Source organism: Bolinopsis microptera, chromosome 11, assembly GCF_026151205.1.
Source record: "Bolinopsis microptera isolate Bmic1 chromosome 11, MBARI_Bmic_1.0, whole genome shotgun sequence".
NCBI classification, from domain to species: domain Eukaryota; kingdom Metazoa; phylum Ctenophora; class Tentaculata; order Lobata; family Bolinopsidae; genus Bolinopsis; species Bolinopsis microptera.
Genome location: NC_087082.1, coordinates 13,570,731 through 13,585,328, shown reverse-complemented (window position 1 = coordinate 13,585,328; position 14,598 = coordinate 13,570,731). Strand labels below are relative to the sequence as shown.

The following is a 14,598-nucleotide window of genomic DNA, read 5'->3' as shown; positions in this document are numbered from 1 at the left end:
ATTAACAGTAACACCACTAATCAGACAAATGACAAATTACCTAGCTGCTGTTTCGAATGTAATGTCTAATGTCAAACGACAATGAAACGCGAACAAGATTCTGACATTGTGTAACCGACTTATCATTAGTGTCCCGTACATGATACATTTATTATTACCATAAGTTAACGCGTCGTCCCTCTGCATAGTCCAATCACAACCGTTAACAGGTATCACGAGATAATATTTTATCCAACGCGAAAACAATCATGCGCAAATTACTGGCGATTTAATTACAAAATCGCGCGGCTTACATGTAAAATTATTTGCGCGCGGCTTCTCACTTTCCAAATTTAAATTTTATTGGCTCACATTTATATTCCGTTTTAAAATTTAAAAATTGTGATGGCAACGGCCCTCGGACAAATCTAGCGAGCGAAGCGAGCGCGCTCCAGAAAGAGGGCGCTTTTTGAGTTGAGCGGGGGGGCGCCAAAAAGTAACGTTACGCCACTGGAACTGAGTCGATCGTAATTGTGGGGCTGACTGTTTCTATTTCCTCACTTCTAATGTCTGTTGCCCGGGATATCCGTCCTCATGTTTCTTTTTGTTGCGAATTAATCCTTGATTATTATGTCAACATCTTTGCAGCAGTGTCATACGCCTTCATGGAATTTCAAGTTGGGACGGTAACCCTTTGCGATCCAGTGTAGCATCCTCCTTAGGATAGTGGGCTTTTGTCCGCAAATCCGTTTAATAGTAACTTCACAATTGACAGTATACATCTGAAATTCTATCCTGTTAATAGTAGAGGCTTTTACAGGGATTATCTGCTCGATACCACAGAATCATCAAATCCATCTTGATGGACGTATTTTTGACCACTAAATCGATTCATGATGGTCCGAAATGTTTTAAATGGGACTTATCCCATTTATAAGGTAAGAATTGATAGGTAAACTCGAAGAAAAAATTAGATATTCTGGTTTATTGAAACATTGTAATGTGCTGCACTTGCTGATTTCGATGAAATAACCATATCTAAAAAAATGAAACTAGAATTTTTGTCCGTAAGAGCCTTTACTAAAAGCCGAACCGAAGTTATACAATTCCTCTCTAGGTCTAGGAGGTCATATGGATGTTAACATTCTCTAACAAAATACATGATGTAAACTTAATTAAGGATGAAAAATGACAGACGAAGAGACAACAAGCCACCTTGTAAGTTATCCTGATATCAAAGAGCCACAGAAACCTCTCACTGAGAAGCATGCCTCCCCAAGAAAAGCTGCAGTTCTAAATTTTAACCCTGATGGATCTTTGTGCATTCCTGCTGATTTGAAAGAAAAACTTGTCCACCAGCCGACAAAAGGAAATACATCTAATAGACAAAGTAAGTGTTATGATTACATTATTTTAGATGTTTTGGTAGATGCATTTGCTGGACTTTGATTAAGATGTTACTGTAATGTCAGTTAGACAAGTGAAAGTTGTTACTTTACTAGCTTTATTATTGAAAACAATCATGATAATAAAAATCAGTTTTTCTAAAATTACTTGTATACTTGCAGATACTGGCACAAAAGAAAATGTGACCCCTGATTCAAGAAAGCGTAAGAAAAACAATGCCCCAACTGTTTGGGTACCTCCCCCTCAGGATTGTTGTCACTTCTGTTATACTAAAGATGTTTCTAAAAAATTGGGAGAACTAAAGGACGTTGACGGAATACTTGCCCATCATAGCTGTTTGGTAACTTTCTTTGTTTCCTAGATTTTTCTTGCATCCTATTTCGAATGTAGAGGCAAAGAATTAGGCCAATCAGTGTTATCTATAATCGTTATTGCTTGAGATTTAATAATTATCAACTCCTAATCATTTTGCAGCTATTCTCGTCTGGATTGGTTCAAGCTGGAAATAATGAAGAAGGATTATGGGGATTTCTCACTCCCAACATCAAAAAAGAACTGTCTCGGGGGAAACGTTTGGTTTGTTATTCTTTTGATATAGAAGATATCATAATTACATTAGGATCCTTAGTTTACTGAGCTATAGGAATCCAAATTACTGTTTATTTAGAGAGTAGCTTCTTGACGTGACTCGTTAGCAATATCCTAATAATCAGGACATTAATGGTCACCTTCAAGTAAGGACAGATAGGCTGAGGGGAGCTAAATTGTTCTTTTCCTCAGACATGTTCGTTTTGTCGGTTACCTGGTGCCCTGGTGGGATGTAACAAGGCGCGCTGTTCCTACACTTATCACCTGACTTGTGGGCTCTCAAATGGTTGTCTCATGCAGTACTACGATAACTTCAGGTACTTGGTCTGGTCATATCTCGAAATTATCGAAAAAGCTGAAGAAAAAAGTAGAATAATTATTGTTGGATTAATCTTATTTACAAATGCAGAAGAATTCCCTTGCTTCGTAAGTTATTATTTACAAATGCAGAAAAATTCCCTAGCTTCGTAAATGAAAAGTTTAGTTCTAACTCTGGACTTTTCAGGTCGTTTTGTGACAGCCACAGACCACGACAGAACTTCTTGGAGGAAATGATGGGTAAAACAGTGGAATGTGCTATTTGTGGTGACATGATATCAGTGGAGAGCAAGGTGGTACCACAACAAGTTATAGTCACTGAGTGCTGCAATATGACTCCTTTTCACAGGGACTGTATTCAGGTATAAACCCTTCCATTGAGTCTAAAAATTATCAATTACAGTTCTCAAAGTGCTTATCAATCATAATCTATGCCTTACGAATTTCCTGATATTGCTAAGCAGCTAACTAATCACGATAATATGATACATAACCCTCTTTCAGAATCAAGCCGATGCGAGTGGTTACTTCTTTAGGTGTCCAATGTGCAACAACGAGAAAAAGTTCAATAATATCATGAAAATCATGGGGATAAATATCCCTCTAAGGTAAGATGATATCTTGAATAAAGTGATGACGTCACCAAAGTCATTATATATAAATATAGATAATATATGACGAATTAGAGTATCGATTTAATTGAGTACCCCTCCCCAAATTTCGCTCATACCTTTTGGTTTGATTGAGTTCTATGTACACAGAGAATTGAGCCCCTTGAGCTCTCTTCCCGGCCCCCTCTCTGTGCAGTGTAATTAACATAACACTGTCTATGTGTGATGAGAACGTGTGTAACTGTACATCGTATATTACACGGTGTAAAGTTTCTTATTGCTTATTAATACATTACACTGCGTTTTGTAGAGGGTATTGTCTTTGGCTAATTGGTTTATCATTGGGGGGAGTCTAGTTCTTGTGTATGGGAAATTTGTTGAAACCTTGTTCTAAGATGAAACTGGGGTCTGAGCCCAAACTGCACCCTAACTTACTTCTTGCTACACTCTACAGTGACGCAGTATGGGAGAAAGACGGTTACTATGATGACCTGTATGTGGAACACTGGAGATGTGATGTTCCTATCTGTTTACATCCTGACGGGAGAAAGGGTGACAGTCGCAACAAGTAAGCAAAACTTATCAAAGAACTGACTATAACTACAATCTTCAATCAGTGTCTGAACTTTTACATTTTAATTTGGATTTAATTATAGAGGACAACTCAATTAACTTCTAGACCTGTTGTACTCATAATACCTGGTGTAATCTATATAATTACCATTATCAGGATATAATTAATTGCAATACCTTATAAATACTCTCCTCCCAGTGATAAGTGGGATCTGATGAAGTGTGTCACGTGTGGACAAGCTGGAGCTCACCCTTACTGTCTGGGACACGAGAAACGTGGCCCTAAAGATTGGAGCTGTGGTACTTGCGTTACTATTGAGGTGAGTCAGTCAATGTCAAGTTAGCTTGAACAGTCATTTTATGGCTTAACGTTTAAGTTTCATATCCCGCGGATATCGAGTAGATTATCTACAAGATTCGAGATCATGTACCTGTACAAATTTATGTATTTTTACTTTTCTCTCAGTCTAAGTATGCAGCAGAAAGGCTTGAAGAAGAAAAAAAGAAGCCTGCAGAACCAGCAAAAAGGACAAAGAACTTATCTCTGGACCAGGAAGCGGCTGGTCCCAGTAATGTGAACAGCTCGACTGGTAGGTTAAGGGCACAAATTTGGCTATGAGCTTTAACTTTCACCTTCACCTCCAGTTTCACTTTCACATACGTTATGAGTTTCAGAGCCTGCGCTTTCTGCTGATTACTTTTATTAGCTTTGTTAGATTTAACCCGAAATATTTATTTTGATTCTTTTTAAGCAAGTTGGCAGAAACAATGTGTTCAGTTCGGCCTGTAAAATGGGAACCTAGCAAAATGTTCAGATCTCAGATAGACTTTTTATCAGTGATTTGTGCCCTCCCGATTGCAAGCATGATACACGATTTATTCTATGTGTATTACTGTATAATTACACATTCCGCATCTCATTAACTATTTACGGTAATTCACTCACTATTATAATATAACCAGGTAGCACCACCTCAAAATTAGACAGCTTCCGGCGTCCAAGAGGCAAAAACCTGACAACTGATCAAATCGCCGTTTTGGAGAAGTACTATCAGAAAGCAAAATTTGTCGATACAGCCATGATGGAAAGGATTGAAGCAGAGTCAGGAAATGAAATCCTTCTGAGCAGTGCTGAATCCTGGTTTTCTAAGCAGAGGAAAAAGGAATTTCATAAAACTGGTAGGAAGTCGAAAAAAAAGGGAAATCAATAAAACTAGCTTAAATAACCTAACTTATATCGGCATATTCTGAACTTCACTGAATTTTGGATACGCTCCTTCGTTTCTATGGATATTGCCTCCAAATTGCTTGCTCTTTTAATGAAAAAGATAGGTCACAAACCTTTTTGTCATAGGGATAGCGATTAAAAGGGATAAAAAACCGAAATCAGAAAGGGAGGTCCAAGTTCTTGAAGAGTATTACCAACAAAATCATTTCCTTGAACCAGAAACAATGAAAGAGATTCTTACGAAACTTGACATTCCTGTTTACAGTTTAAAGTCTTGGTTTCAAACTCGCAGAACGAAGGATTACAAAGCCATGAGTACGTACATTTTTGTATTCTTCTCATACCTCAAAGGAGACCATCGCCTCCATCGATTCTCTAAAAACTAAGCATGATATCCAAATGAAGTTGTTTTTAAGGAGCCTAAGTCTTTCCAATTTTGACTGATGTTTTTGCAGATGGGAAGTGTGTCTACCAATCTAAATGGTCCCTTTCCTTGGACCCTGAAAGATGTAAACGAAAATTCTCCTGGGCAAAATCGGGAAATTATGGTCCAACTAAAAATATAATCAGTCAGAATGAGGCTCCTTCTTTAAACTATTCTCCTCAACAAACGGACACTTCAGAATCAGATACCAGTACAGGTACTAGTTTATGTCTCAGTGTCTCGTGCGCCAAAATTAAACTTCAAGTTTTCAGGTTGAAGTTTATGAAGATGTGTTCCACAGTAGAACTTCCACTTCCATCACACACTCATGAATTTGTCGCTGGTAGCCTTCAGGCTTTCGATACTAGACTATGTTAGAAAAGACAAAATTGTGGGTTCATTGGTTCCTCTTAACTGAAGCTTCTCGGTCGACTTAATTTAATCTGTAGCGCTGTTTATTCTTGTCACGAAAATGCATGTTATTTCTTCCCCCGGGCCTGATTAGTTAAATATCACAACTTTTCATTTGGCTACAAAACTGTCTTATCACACTTGCACACATCACACTTGCACACATCACACTTGCACACATCACACTTGCACACATCACTGCACTTGAAGACTGTACTTCATCCTCCTCAGTAACTGGTTTTACAGTCCCTGGAAGTAAATCTGTAGTAAATTACTCCTACTACGGCCAGCTGGAGTTTACACCTGATCAGTTAGCTGTTTTGGAAAAGTACTACCAGAGGGAAAAGTTCGTTAACCCGGACTATGTTGAAAGTATGATATCAGAAACAGGTTCTTTTAGGAGCCATATAGAGGCTTGGTTTGCGGCGATGAGAAAAGATGAATCTCTTCAAACTGGTAGGAAATAGCAATAATTTGAGGAGTGCTGCAATCAATGAATCTCACAAGCTTGTGGCATTGAGAACCCCATTATGTTTTTCTAGGATTTGAGAATTCTTTCGTACATTGCAATCGACATTCTATTTTTAAACGTTAAAAAGCCAAATTTCAAAACTTACGTAGGGACAACGTTGAAAAGGATTCGCAAAAAGATTCCAGAGAGTAGTATCAAAATTATGGAACAGCATTATCAAGAGAATCCTTATCCCTCTCCGGAGACAAAAAAGGAAATCCTCGAGAAAACTGGCATCCCAGACTATAGTCTTAAAGGGTGGTTTAAGAAAAAGAGACGCATGGATAGCAAACGAAAGGGTTCCAATGCATGAGTACGTACTCTTGTCAAAATGCTTGTATTCTTTTCATACTTCATCAATAGCTGTCCTCCTATATTCTTACAATGAACTTGATATCTGATTGGTGACATTCATGACATGAGATATAAATCCAAACATTGTTTTAGCAGAAGAAGATTGGCACTCAGATTCTTCTATCCACATTGAACCTACTAGACGTAAGACCTGGTCGAAAAAGAGAAGTTCAAATGACCACAATCCTGGCCTTTCTCCTGAAACGGAATCTCCTAATAAACCAGAATCTGAAACTAGTACAGGTACACATTTGTGTTTCACCAAATCATTGAGTAGTCGACCGAGAGCCTTCGAAAGATACCATACCAAGGTTCACTTGGAAAGCCTCATTTTACAGTACAGCTTCTGAGCTTCCTGGTCGACTTCATTTTATCATCCACACAGTCACCCTCGCTAGAGTTCCACACCTCACTTCCACTCAGGCACCTTCATCTGATGACGTATATCACGTGATCATATTGTATAGCCCATATATGTTGCTGGAACCCCCGCAGATTTGCGCAATTCACTTGTACATATTTAATTAAAATGCTCATTGCTCGCTGCCAATGCTTAAAATCATCCTAATTCCGCGGATTCTTCTCAGCGTGTTTTTATTTGAAAACTGATAACTTGCATTCCTGAAACATCTTAATTAAAAAAAGGTTTTAATGTTTCTTTGTTAGTGACAATTATTCGTACCTCAATGTATTTCTTATAACATGTACCTTTTTTTAGTAAATACTTCGTTTATTCCACTGTGCTGTTTGTTTTTTTATGTGCTGACATTGCAAGTGCTGAGCTGATAAATGTTTTCTCGCTTTTTATTTGAATAATTGTTAAATTAATAATTCCATTAATTAACTTCTTGATTAATCAATTACATTCCCAGGCTGCAGCCGCAACAGATCAGGAAGCTCCTCAAGTAAGCGACATAGAAAGAAAACTTTGAGCCCCTCAAAAGACCCCTTCCTGATGACACCGGAGACGTTGAAAGAAGCAGTGTTCAAATTGTGTGTTGCAAAGCTGAAAAAGGACAAGCTCATTTCAAAGAATCTGGATCCTGATATTTGGATAGGTAATTTTAGTTTTAAACTTCAAATTTTGTGTTTCTTCTGTATGTACTTAATAACTTCCGCATGTGTGTATACTATTAAATAACGGGCTCTCAAAAAAGAGTCGAGAGTCCCTTTAAACAATAATTTTCTAAAACTACATTCAGGTTTGGACCCCGTCCCATCTGTAGCAAGTGATCCAGATTACGATACAGAGTCTGAAAACACTGTGCCTGATCCCCGTCTAGCAACCCTCTCAATTCGACCTTTTAACCTTCTACTTACCAAACTCAAATATACTCCTCCTCAAGCTGGTTGGTTCTTTGCAACATCACTATTTCGGCACACTGACACCTGCATCGCCAATCACCATCTTTCCGCTTGGCTGATATTTTCAGAGTTTGACTAGAATTTTCACCCCTAACCATATGATTTAAGAACCCAACGTAGTGTTATTATATTATGTGCGCTTTGTATAACGTTGTTAACTTTTTTTAATTTTCAGAAACTGTTGTTGAAGATGAAGAGGTCGAGCCGTATAATGAACACAAGGAAAAATTGTGGGAGTATATAGTAAAGCATAGGAAAAACAAATCGTTAATCCGGAAGGTGACCAAGACAAGCCGTCCGAGTTTTAAACCAAAGGGAGAGCAGACCAAACTGAACAGCTTCTTTAAACTTACCACTTTAAACAAGAGAAACGACAGGGACAAGTATGAAGTTACCTTTACCTTTACCTTGTTTAGCTGTTGATTCTTCTACTTAAAAATTGATTTTACGTTTTCGCCATGTCATCAAATCTAAACCTCTCAATACATGAAGATTGCAAAGCTCGAATCCTCTAATTTTGTTTCTAATTTTGTTTCCCTTCAGCTATACTGCACGTGCTAAGCGTCGTAAAATTGAAACGAGCGACGAAGCGAACACAAAGAAATCGAAAGTAACACAAGAAAACGAGTACGAACCGTTTCCGTTCAAGAGATCACCCTACCAGACCCCCCATCCTTCTCGGGAACAAACACCAGAGTCCTTCCCTCTCTCATCATCACCTACTAAACCAGAGAATATTCCAGAACCATTACCTCCCAAAACACTATCCGTTGAGTCTCCTATTAAAAAGGAGCTGGAATCAGAAGGAACTCCAGAAAAACACGAATCTCCTCCAAAAGTCAGCGCTTCTCCATCCACAGTCTACAGGTGTTACTACTGCGAGGACAAGTTCTCTAAGATGTCAATCAGGATGGATCACATGAGAAATGTTCATTCTAACCGAGTAAAAGGGTGGGATGGCACTAAAACTGGAAGAGGTAAATTATTTTATAGATATCTCAATTGAGTCCTTTAGAATCCCTTTTCCAACATGAAATTGTTCTGTTTTATTCGTGCTGAGTCTAGTATAGGGAAGTTGATTTTATAAATCTAACTTGATGTATTTCCTTAGGGACACAGAGAAGTACAAGCTCAGAAATAGTTGATATTGAACCTGAGTTAAAGGATGAAGAAGATGAGGAAGATGATGAAGATGAGGTTGAGGTGATTTTCACCGGTCAGAGTCCTGTTAAGAATAACACTTCCCTACGTCGGACAGCCAGAAAAACATCCTCAGCTGCCAGTTTCAAACCAATGCCAACAAGAGAGTCATCCTCTGATGCCTCTATGTCACCCAGGAAAACGAGAAAATCGACTTCAGGAATCTCAGAAATAAAAGAACTGAAAACTAATTCCTCTAAACCAAGAGGAAGGCCTAGAAAATCATTAGTCTCAGAAATAAAAGAAGAACTTAAATCTGTTTCCCCTAAGCCCAGAGGAAGACCAAGAAAAACATCTCCGGGGATCTCAGAAATAAATAAAGAACTTAAAACCGATCCACCTAAAGCCAGAGGAAGGCCGAGAAAGCGGGGTAAAAAGAAAGCGCCCAAGTGCGACGATGAAAATTATGACGAGTTGACGATTGAGGTGTCTGAGAGAAAGGAAGAGACAGAAGAGTCGGCGGATGAAGAGGTTGAATTTCTGGAGACGATATTTGCTGTGTCACCAAAAGCTGAAGAGAAAAAGAGAAGGAAGAAGGGTTATGATTGGTCGGAGAATGAAGTCTTTTCCTTGATAGGTAAGTTAAATAAGTTAATAGTCTCTGGTCTAGTTGCCTTGATACGATGTTTCTGTAAGCAAGAAGTAGCGTGTTCAGAATAGTTGACAAATAATAATTGAGACGATTTAAGAGCACATCCGTTACTCAGAAAAAGGGAGACTTAATTATTAACTTAACTTAAAATTATTTTTTATTCCGTACCGTCTTTCAGAATTTTACTCATTGAACCCGTACTTGTGGGACGATTCCTGTAAATATGAGAGTAACGAGGACAAGCTAATACAGAGACTGGAAAGAAAATTAGATATTCCTGGTGAGTCAGCTGAACAATCCCACGTGATATTTGAAATCTTGTATAGATAATTACAGCTCGAACGTTTAAAAGTTTCATCAGTTTTGTGTGCCAAAATTTACATACAAGTCTCATCCTGAAATAATAAAATGTTACCCTCTCCTTCGCCTCCAGTTGATCGGATTACCTCCAAATGGAAGAGTCTAATGTCACGGTACAAGGTAGAGAAATACAACTCAGGCTCAGACTGGAGGTATTTGTCTTCTCTTAACTTTCTGGAGGAGGTCAACTTGACTTCATGTCCGGAGGATGTGTCTCCGCTCTTTTCTCTTCTTACTGGCGCTGATAGTCAAAATGAGGACGACAAGTGCGTGTATTTTCAGTTTCTTAGTTATTGTCCCAAAATGTTTCGATGCTTTTTTAATTGAATTTCAACATTTTCTGGCAATTTGTCTCCCGTTATGAGACCAACTTAACTGATAAAATTTATTTTATTTTTTTGCATCCTCACAAAAATACTTCAAAACCTAGTGAAGCATCAGACGAACATGACAACTCCATGAACGAGTCAAAAGACATCTTTCCTAATCTCTCCGATAATGACGTTATAGAAGACGACGACAACGAGAGCAAATCTTCTGACACGGCAGCTTATTCCACTCCATTCCCTGATGAGGAAAGTTCCACCTCAGTCTCGTATGTAGAAGAACCTAGTTCAACATTATTACCAGAGGAAGATAATGTTCAACCCCTGAAAATATCAAACTCTTTCAAGTCAAGGAAGGTTGCCAGCAGCCCTGCTAAAGTCACGTGTATTGAAGAGGATATGCTTAGTCCAGTGAAGAGTAGTCCTGCTAACATAGTGTCACCGTCTGGCGAGGGTGAGCTTTTGTAATTTAAACTATTGTATAGTATGAATACAAGTTTTTAAGTTGAGTTAGTTAGTTAGTACATAATCAGTAATCACAGTTAACACCGGTCAAACCATAACTAGTTTGTCTTTGAAGTCCTTTATTTTGTGTCCTAACTAAACCGTTAATCATTGGTTTCACGTTAAAATAAATCTTAACGTTTTCAGAATCGTGCCGATGCGAGGAATGCGAGAGTTTCTTCTCAACCCGAGGTAAACTGATGCAACACAAACTTAAACTGAGGTACTTTTGCTGTCACTGTTCCAAGAACTTCACCAGTGTTTTTTCTCTAAAACAACACCAGGACAATGTTGATGTCTCAATGCACGTGTGTCCCTTCTGCAAGATGTTCCGAAACGTACGTGACTTTTCACACTTTATTAATTGTTCTTGAAATTTCTGGTCCGAATTTGGTATTTATGTTTTACCAATATCTAGAATTAGTGGTTTGTTAGATCAATTTATGGAAACTAAATAATGATCCCTCTATCCACCCTTTTCCTCCAGTTTGTATTATATAACAATTTATCCATCAGGAGGAATCAAAACACACTGTCCGGCACATCAGTGAGAATCACGTCAAACAATGGATTTCTACAGAGTGTCTTAAATGTAAAGCTCTCTTCAAAAACAAGGAGAAAACTTTAGCTCACATTCGGCAGAAACACTCAGTAGCAGCCTCAGATTGTGAGGACTTTATTAGGGTTCGAGACTTTCGGTGTCTCTACGATAAAGACTGTTGAAATTTTAATTTTTATACTTTCATGATATCATTTTAATTTTACTTGTACAACTTTATTCTGCCTATTAATTTATCATGGTTAGTTATTATCACATTTCACTTTTTAACTGAAGTTAGTAGGCATGTTTGGTGGGTTTATTATTGCAAGACTCTTAAGTTATGCGCTAATCTTGAACTTATATTATTTTTAGACGTATCCTGCAAAAGTCTGTTATTGTTGGATCATTAAAATGTAACCTTTTTCATAAAGAAAACTGTAGTTACTCCGATTGCCAATTATAATTAGAAACATGTATTCGCCGATCATAGAAGTTGACAAGCACAGCAGCTGCTCGTGCATCAAAATAATACAACTTTTCAACATGTTCTTGCTAATGTCTGCCAATTTTTATGTACTTCTGGATTACGCCGGGAAAATAATATTGTAGCAACAAGTTCTTTTTAGACGGATGACCGCGAATTACGCGACGCGCGCGCACGCACACGATTTCCGAAGCGATAAAACACTTTTGGCAGTGTAATGTAATTAATTAAATACTCCGACTTCACAGTTATGTCTGAAGTTTCATTTACACTGGTCGTGGGAGAAGACATCAAGTCGACATGCCAGTTTGATGGTTCCATGAAGGGACTATCTGGAGCGATACAGTCCGTCAAGACCCAGATCAACACTATTATCAGCAACAAGATTACATCCAATGGGGCTGATGCCATAAAGTCAGGTAAGTCGTACTGCTTCAATGGGGATTGTTGCAGTTAACTACATGAACAGCTAGTTATCCGCTTCATGGACTCTTCCATGAGGCAATGCCTTGAAGACACTCTTACTTCTATTGTATAGTTTGGTGTGCAATCGTACATGTAACATTTCACACAGAAAATAGAAAACCTCTTGCAGTTTAAATTCTTAATTGGAGAGAGTGGTGATTATAAAAATTCTGTCCACTTCTCTCAATATGGTTACAAAGCCTTGCTGACAGTTTTTATACGTGGCCATTTAAATGCATAAAGACTGATAATATCATATTTCAGAAACAATAGAAGAGGGTGATATCGCAGAGGACAGTTCTGAGGATGAAGAGAATGATAACAAAAGATGTAAGACAGATTCCTGACCGGTCGCAGACAAAATTTAAGAGGTATGCAGAAGGGCTGAATGAATGATTTTTATTAGAAGAAAAAATAAACACCTAGTTGAGGAAAATTTGTGCACAGTAATAACTAATGAAATACATATTATGTATTCGGGGAGTTTTTCCAGCTAATGGGCTACGTAATTTAACAGTTTAAAAGTACACTTAATTAATGACATGACCGCTCACTTCATCGGAATCGGTCAACATATCAGTTCTCCATTCGGTACTTTATGCTAAAAGCAGTGAATGGGGTATCGGATGACTTTTAATGAAATTCTGTTGCTCCTAGCAACGGAATTCACAAACACTCTTTCCCATAATACAGAGCTGGAGCCATTGATTTTGTGTTGTTTTGTCTTTATTCGAATTGTTTTTGCCCAAAATTACAGGAAGAATTAATCTTTGTAAAAATGTATTTAATAAATTTTGAATTAAATATTCAAAATTTATGTCCAAGCTATCAGTTTAATCGCTTGTTAAAGATTTGATATCACATTGAACTGCGGAAGTGGGAAAACGACATTCCATGGCTAGCTACAACATGCCATGGGTCATACTGCATACATGTAGATAGAGTCAGACTTGACCAAACGGTATATACTGTATAATTCTGAAATAAACGCCCTAGTTCATGTTTGCTAGCTGCTAATGCCACCTATATATTATAGGTGCATATTTATTCCTCATGCGTTCGATAAGATTAGATCGCAGTTCAATAACATATGTCATAGTGTTCTAAGGGAGCATGTTTAAGTTCATAATATTATTGTGTGAAGTGGCAGTGAACTTTTTATTATCAGTCCAGTTTAGTAGTAAGTTGGTTGAGTTGCAGGGTGTGCGTTGACTTAAATTGCGGTACTCGAGTGTGCGTCATATATATATTCGTTGCCATATATGTTCAGTTACTATCGTCATTAATTGTGCTTTTGAACTAGATAAAAAAGCTTTTAACATTTGATCCCGCTACAACAATGAACATCGAATATATAACTTTCATCATGCTGATAAAATATTACGAATATTTCTGTATTATACACCCTATACATCTCTAACCCGACTCTTACTCAGATGGAGTTGCTGCTGAAAGCGCAAATGCTGTACAGGAGGGAGAGTACAACCAAGAGAGACTACATAGCCCACAATGTATCCGCACCCAGCAAACCAGTCTCTCTCCATCACAAACCCTCAACTCTCTACACCGCCGTCCGCCACACTCCTGAACCTCCTACCTGCCGGAAACCCATCGTCAGACAACCCCTGGTTACCCTACCTTCGTTTCAGAGGGAGCTGGTGGCCCTGAACGGGGGACGGTACAGGATACAGGCCACACCCCCATCCAGTGCAGTTGGTACTAGTGCGCAACAATGGGAGGTGAAGCACGACGAGGAGAGGCATCAGGAGGAACAGGGTGAGGATATTGGCAGAGAGAAACGGGCTGCTTTCAACAGACCACTACTTAGATCCATGTGAAAGGAGCTGTCATAGATTAAAGCAATGACTTTATTTAAAGAAGCAAGGCCAAGAGGGAACTGGGGGAAGATGTGATTATGGTTTCCATAGTAACGGGAAGGACACTGCACCATCTCACGTCTCATACCTCCGTGAATTATGTGAAGATAACGGTTGCGTCTGTATCATCGGCCTCCTTATCCACCAGGGGTTTCTGGGTTTGAAATTTAGTAGTTACTGTTTCAATAGCATACTTATAAGAACATAAAAGGGTATGTTTAATTGTTTTTCTTCTGTTTGACACGCTAAAACCCGTATCAATCATTGTAGTCGAGTAGTCGAGTACTTATTTACCTCTTAACACAATAAGTTAATGATGCGTCCTTTCCTTCCCTTTTCTACAAGATTTGGAGAATTTGATTTCGTTCTTATTAAAATGAATGATGCTTCTATTCCTTTTAAAATTATAAAAGTTTTAAAAACTTGAAATTATACCATGTAATCCAGTTTTATTAATTTTTGTTGTGAACAAAATGATAT

The 14,598-nt window shown here is 38.2% G+C and overlaps 1 protein-coding gene across 3 annotated transcripts; it reads left to right on the top strand.

Moving 5' to 3' along the window:
* Nucleotides 1–1,094: 1,094 nt before the first annotated feature.
* Nucleotides 1,095–14,595, top strand: LOC134823782 (uncharacterized). 3 transcript variants are annotated; one of them, XM_063835344.1, is made up of 24 exons: nucleotides 1,095–1,369; nucleotides 1,548–1,726; nucleotides 1,861–1,962; nucleotides 2,167–2,291; nucleotides 2,480–2,654; nucleotides 2,797–2,900; nucleotides 3,358–3,471; nucleotides 3,676–3,796; nucleotides 3,943–4,066; nucleotides 4,440–4,655; nucleotides 4,831–5,019; nucleotides 5,160–5,345; nucleotides 7,277–7,462; nucleotides 7,607–7,753; nucleotides 7,945–8,152; nucleotides 8,313–8,746; nucleotides 8,881–9,546; nucleotides 9,740–9,841; nucleotides 9,995–10,187; nucleotides 10,352–10,701; nucleotides 10,899–11,089; nucleotides 11,268–12,195; nucleotides 12,506–12,612; nucleotides 13,678–14,595. In XM_063835344.1, the coding sequence occupies exons 1-22, from the start codon at nucleotides 1,168–1,170 to the stop codon at nucleotides 11,472–11,474; spliced, it is 4,521 nt and encodes a 1,506-aa protein (XP_063691414.1). In that variant the 5' UTR covers nucleotides 1,095–1,167; the 3' UTR covers nucleotides 11,475–12,195; nucleotides 12,506–12,612; nucleotides 13,678–14,595. The 3 variants fall into 3 exon arrangements, with proteins under 3 accessions (XP_063691414.1, XP_063691415.1, XP_063691416.1); XM_063835345.1 differs by lacking the exons at nucleotides 12,506–12,612; nucleotides 13,678–14,595 and having other exon boundaries at nucleotides 3,943–4,070; nucleotides 4,444–4,655; nucleotides 11,268–11,720; XM_063835346.1 differs by lacking the exons at nucleotides 4,440–4,655; nucleotides 4,831–5,019; nucleotides 5,160–5,345; nucleotides 12,506–12,612; nucleotides 13,678–14,595 and having other exon boundaries at nucleotides 11,268–11,845.
* The last annotated feature ends 3 nt before the right edge of the window (nucleotides 14,596–14,598 follow it).

Bases quoted from the DNA above. Each gene is read 5' to 3' on its own strand.
- LOC134823782 (XM_063835344.1), top strand. From the start codon at position 1,168: ATGACAGACGAAGAGACAACAAGCCACCTTGTAAGTTATCCTGATATC. The intron at 5,346-7,276 runs GTACTAGTTTAT...TTACATTCCCAG, and splicing joins AGAATCAGATACCAGTACAG to GCTGCAGCCGCAACAGATCA. The intron at 10,702-10,898 runs GTGAGCTTTTGT...TAACGTTTTCAG, and splicing joins AGTGTCACCGTCTGGCGAGG to AATCGTGCCGATGCGAGGAA.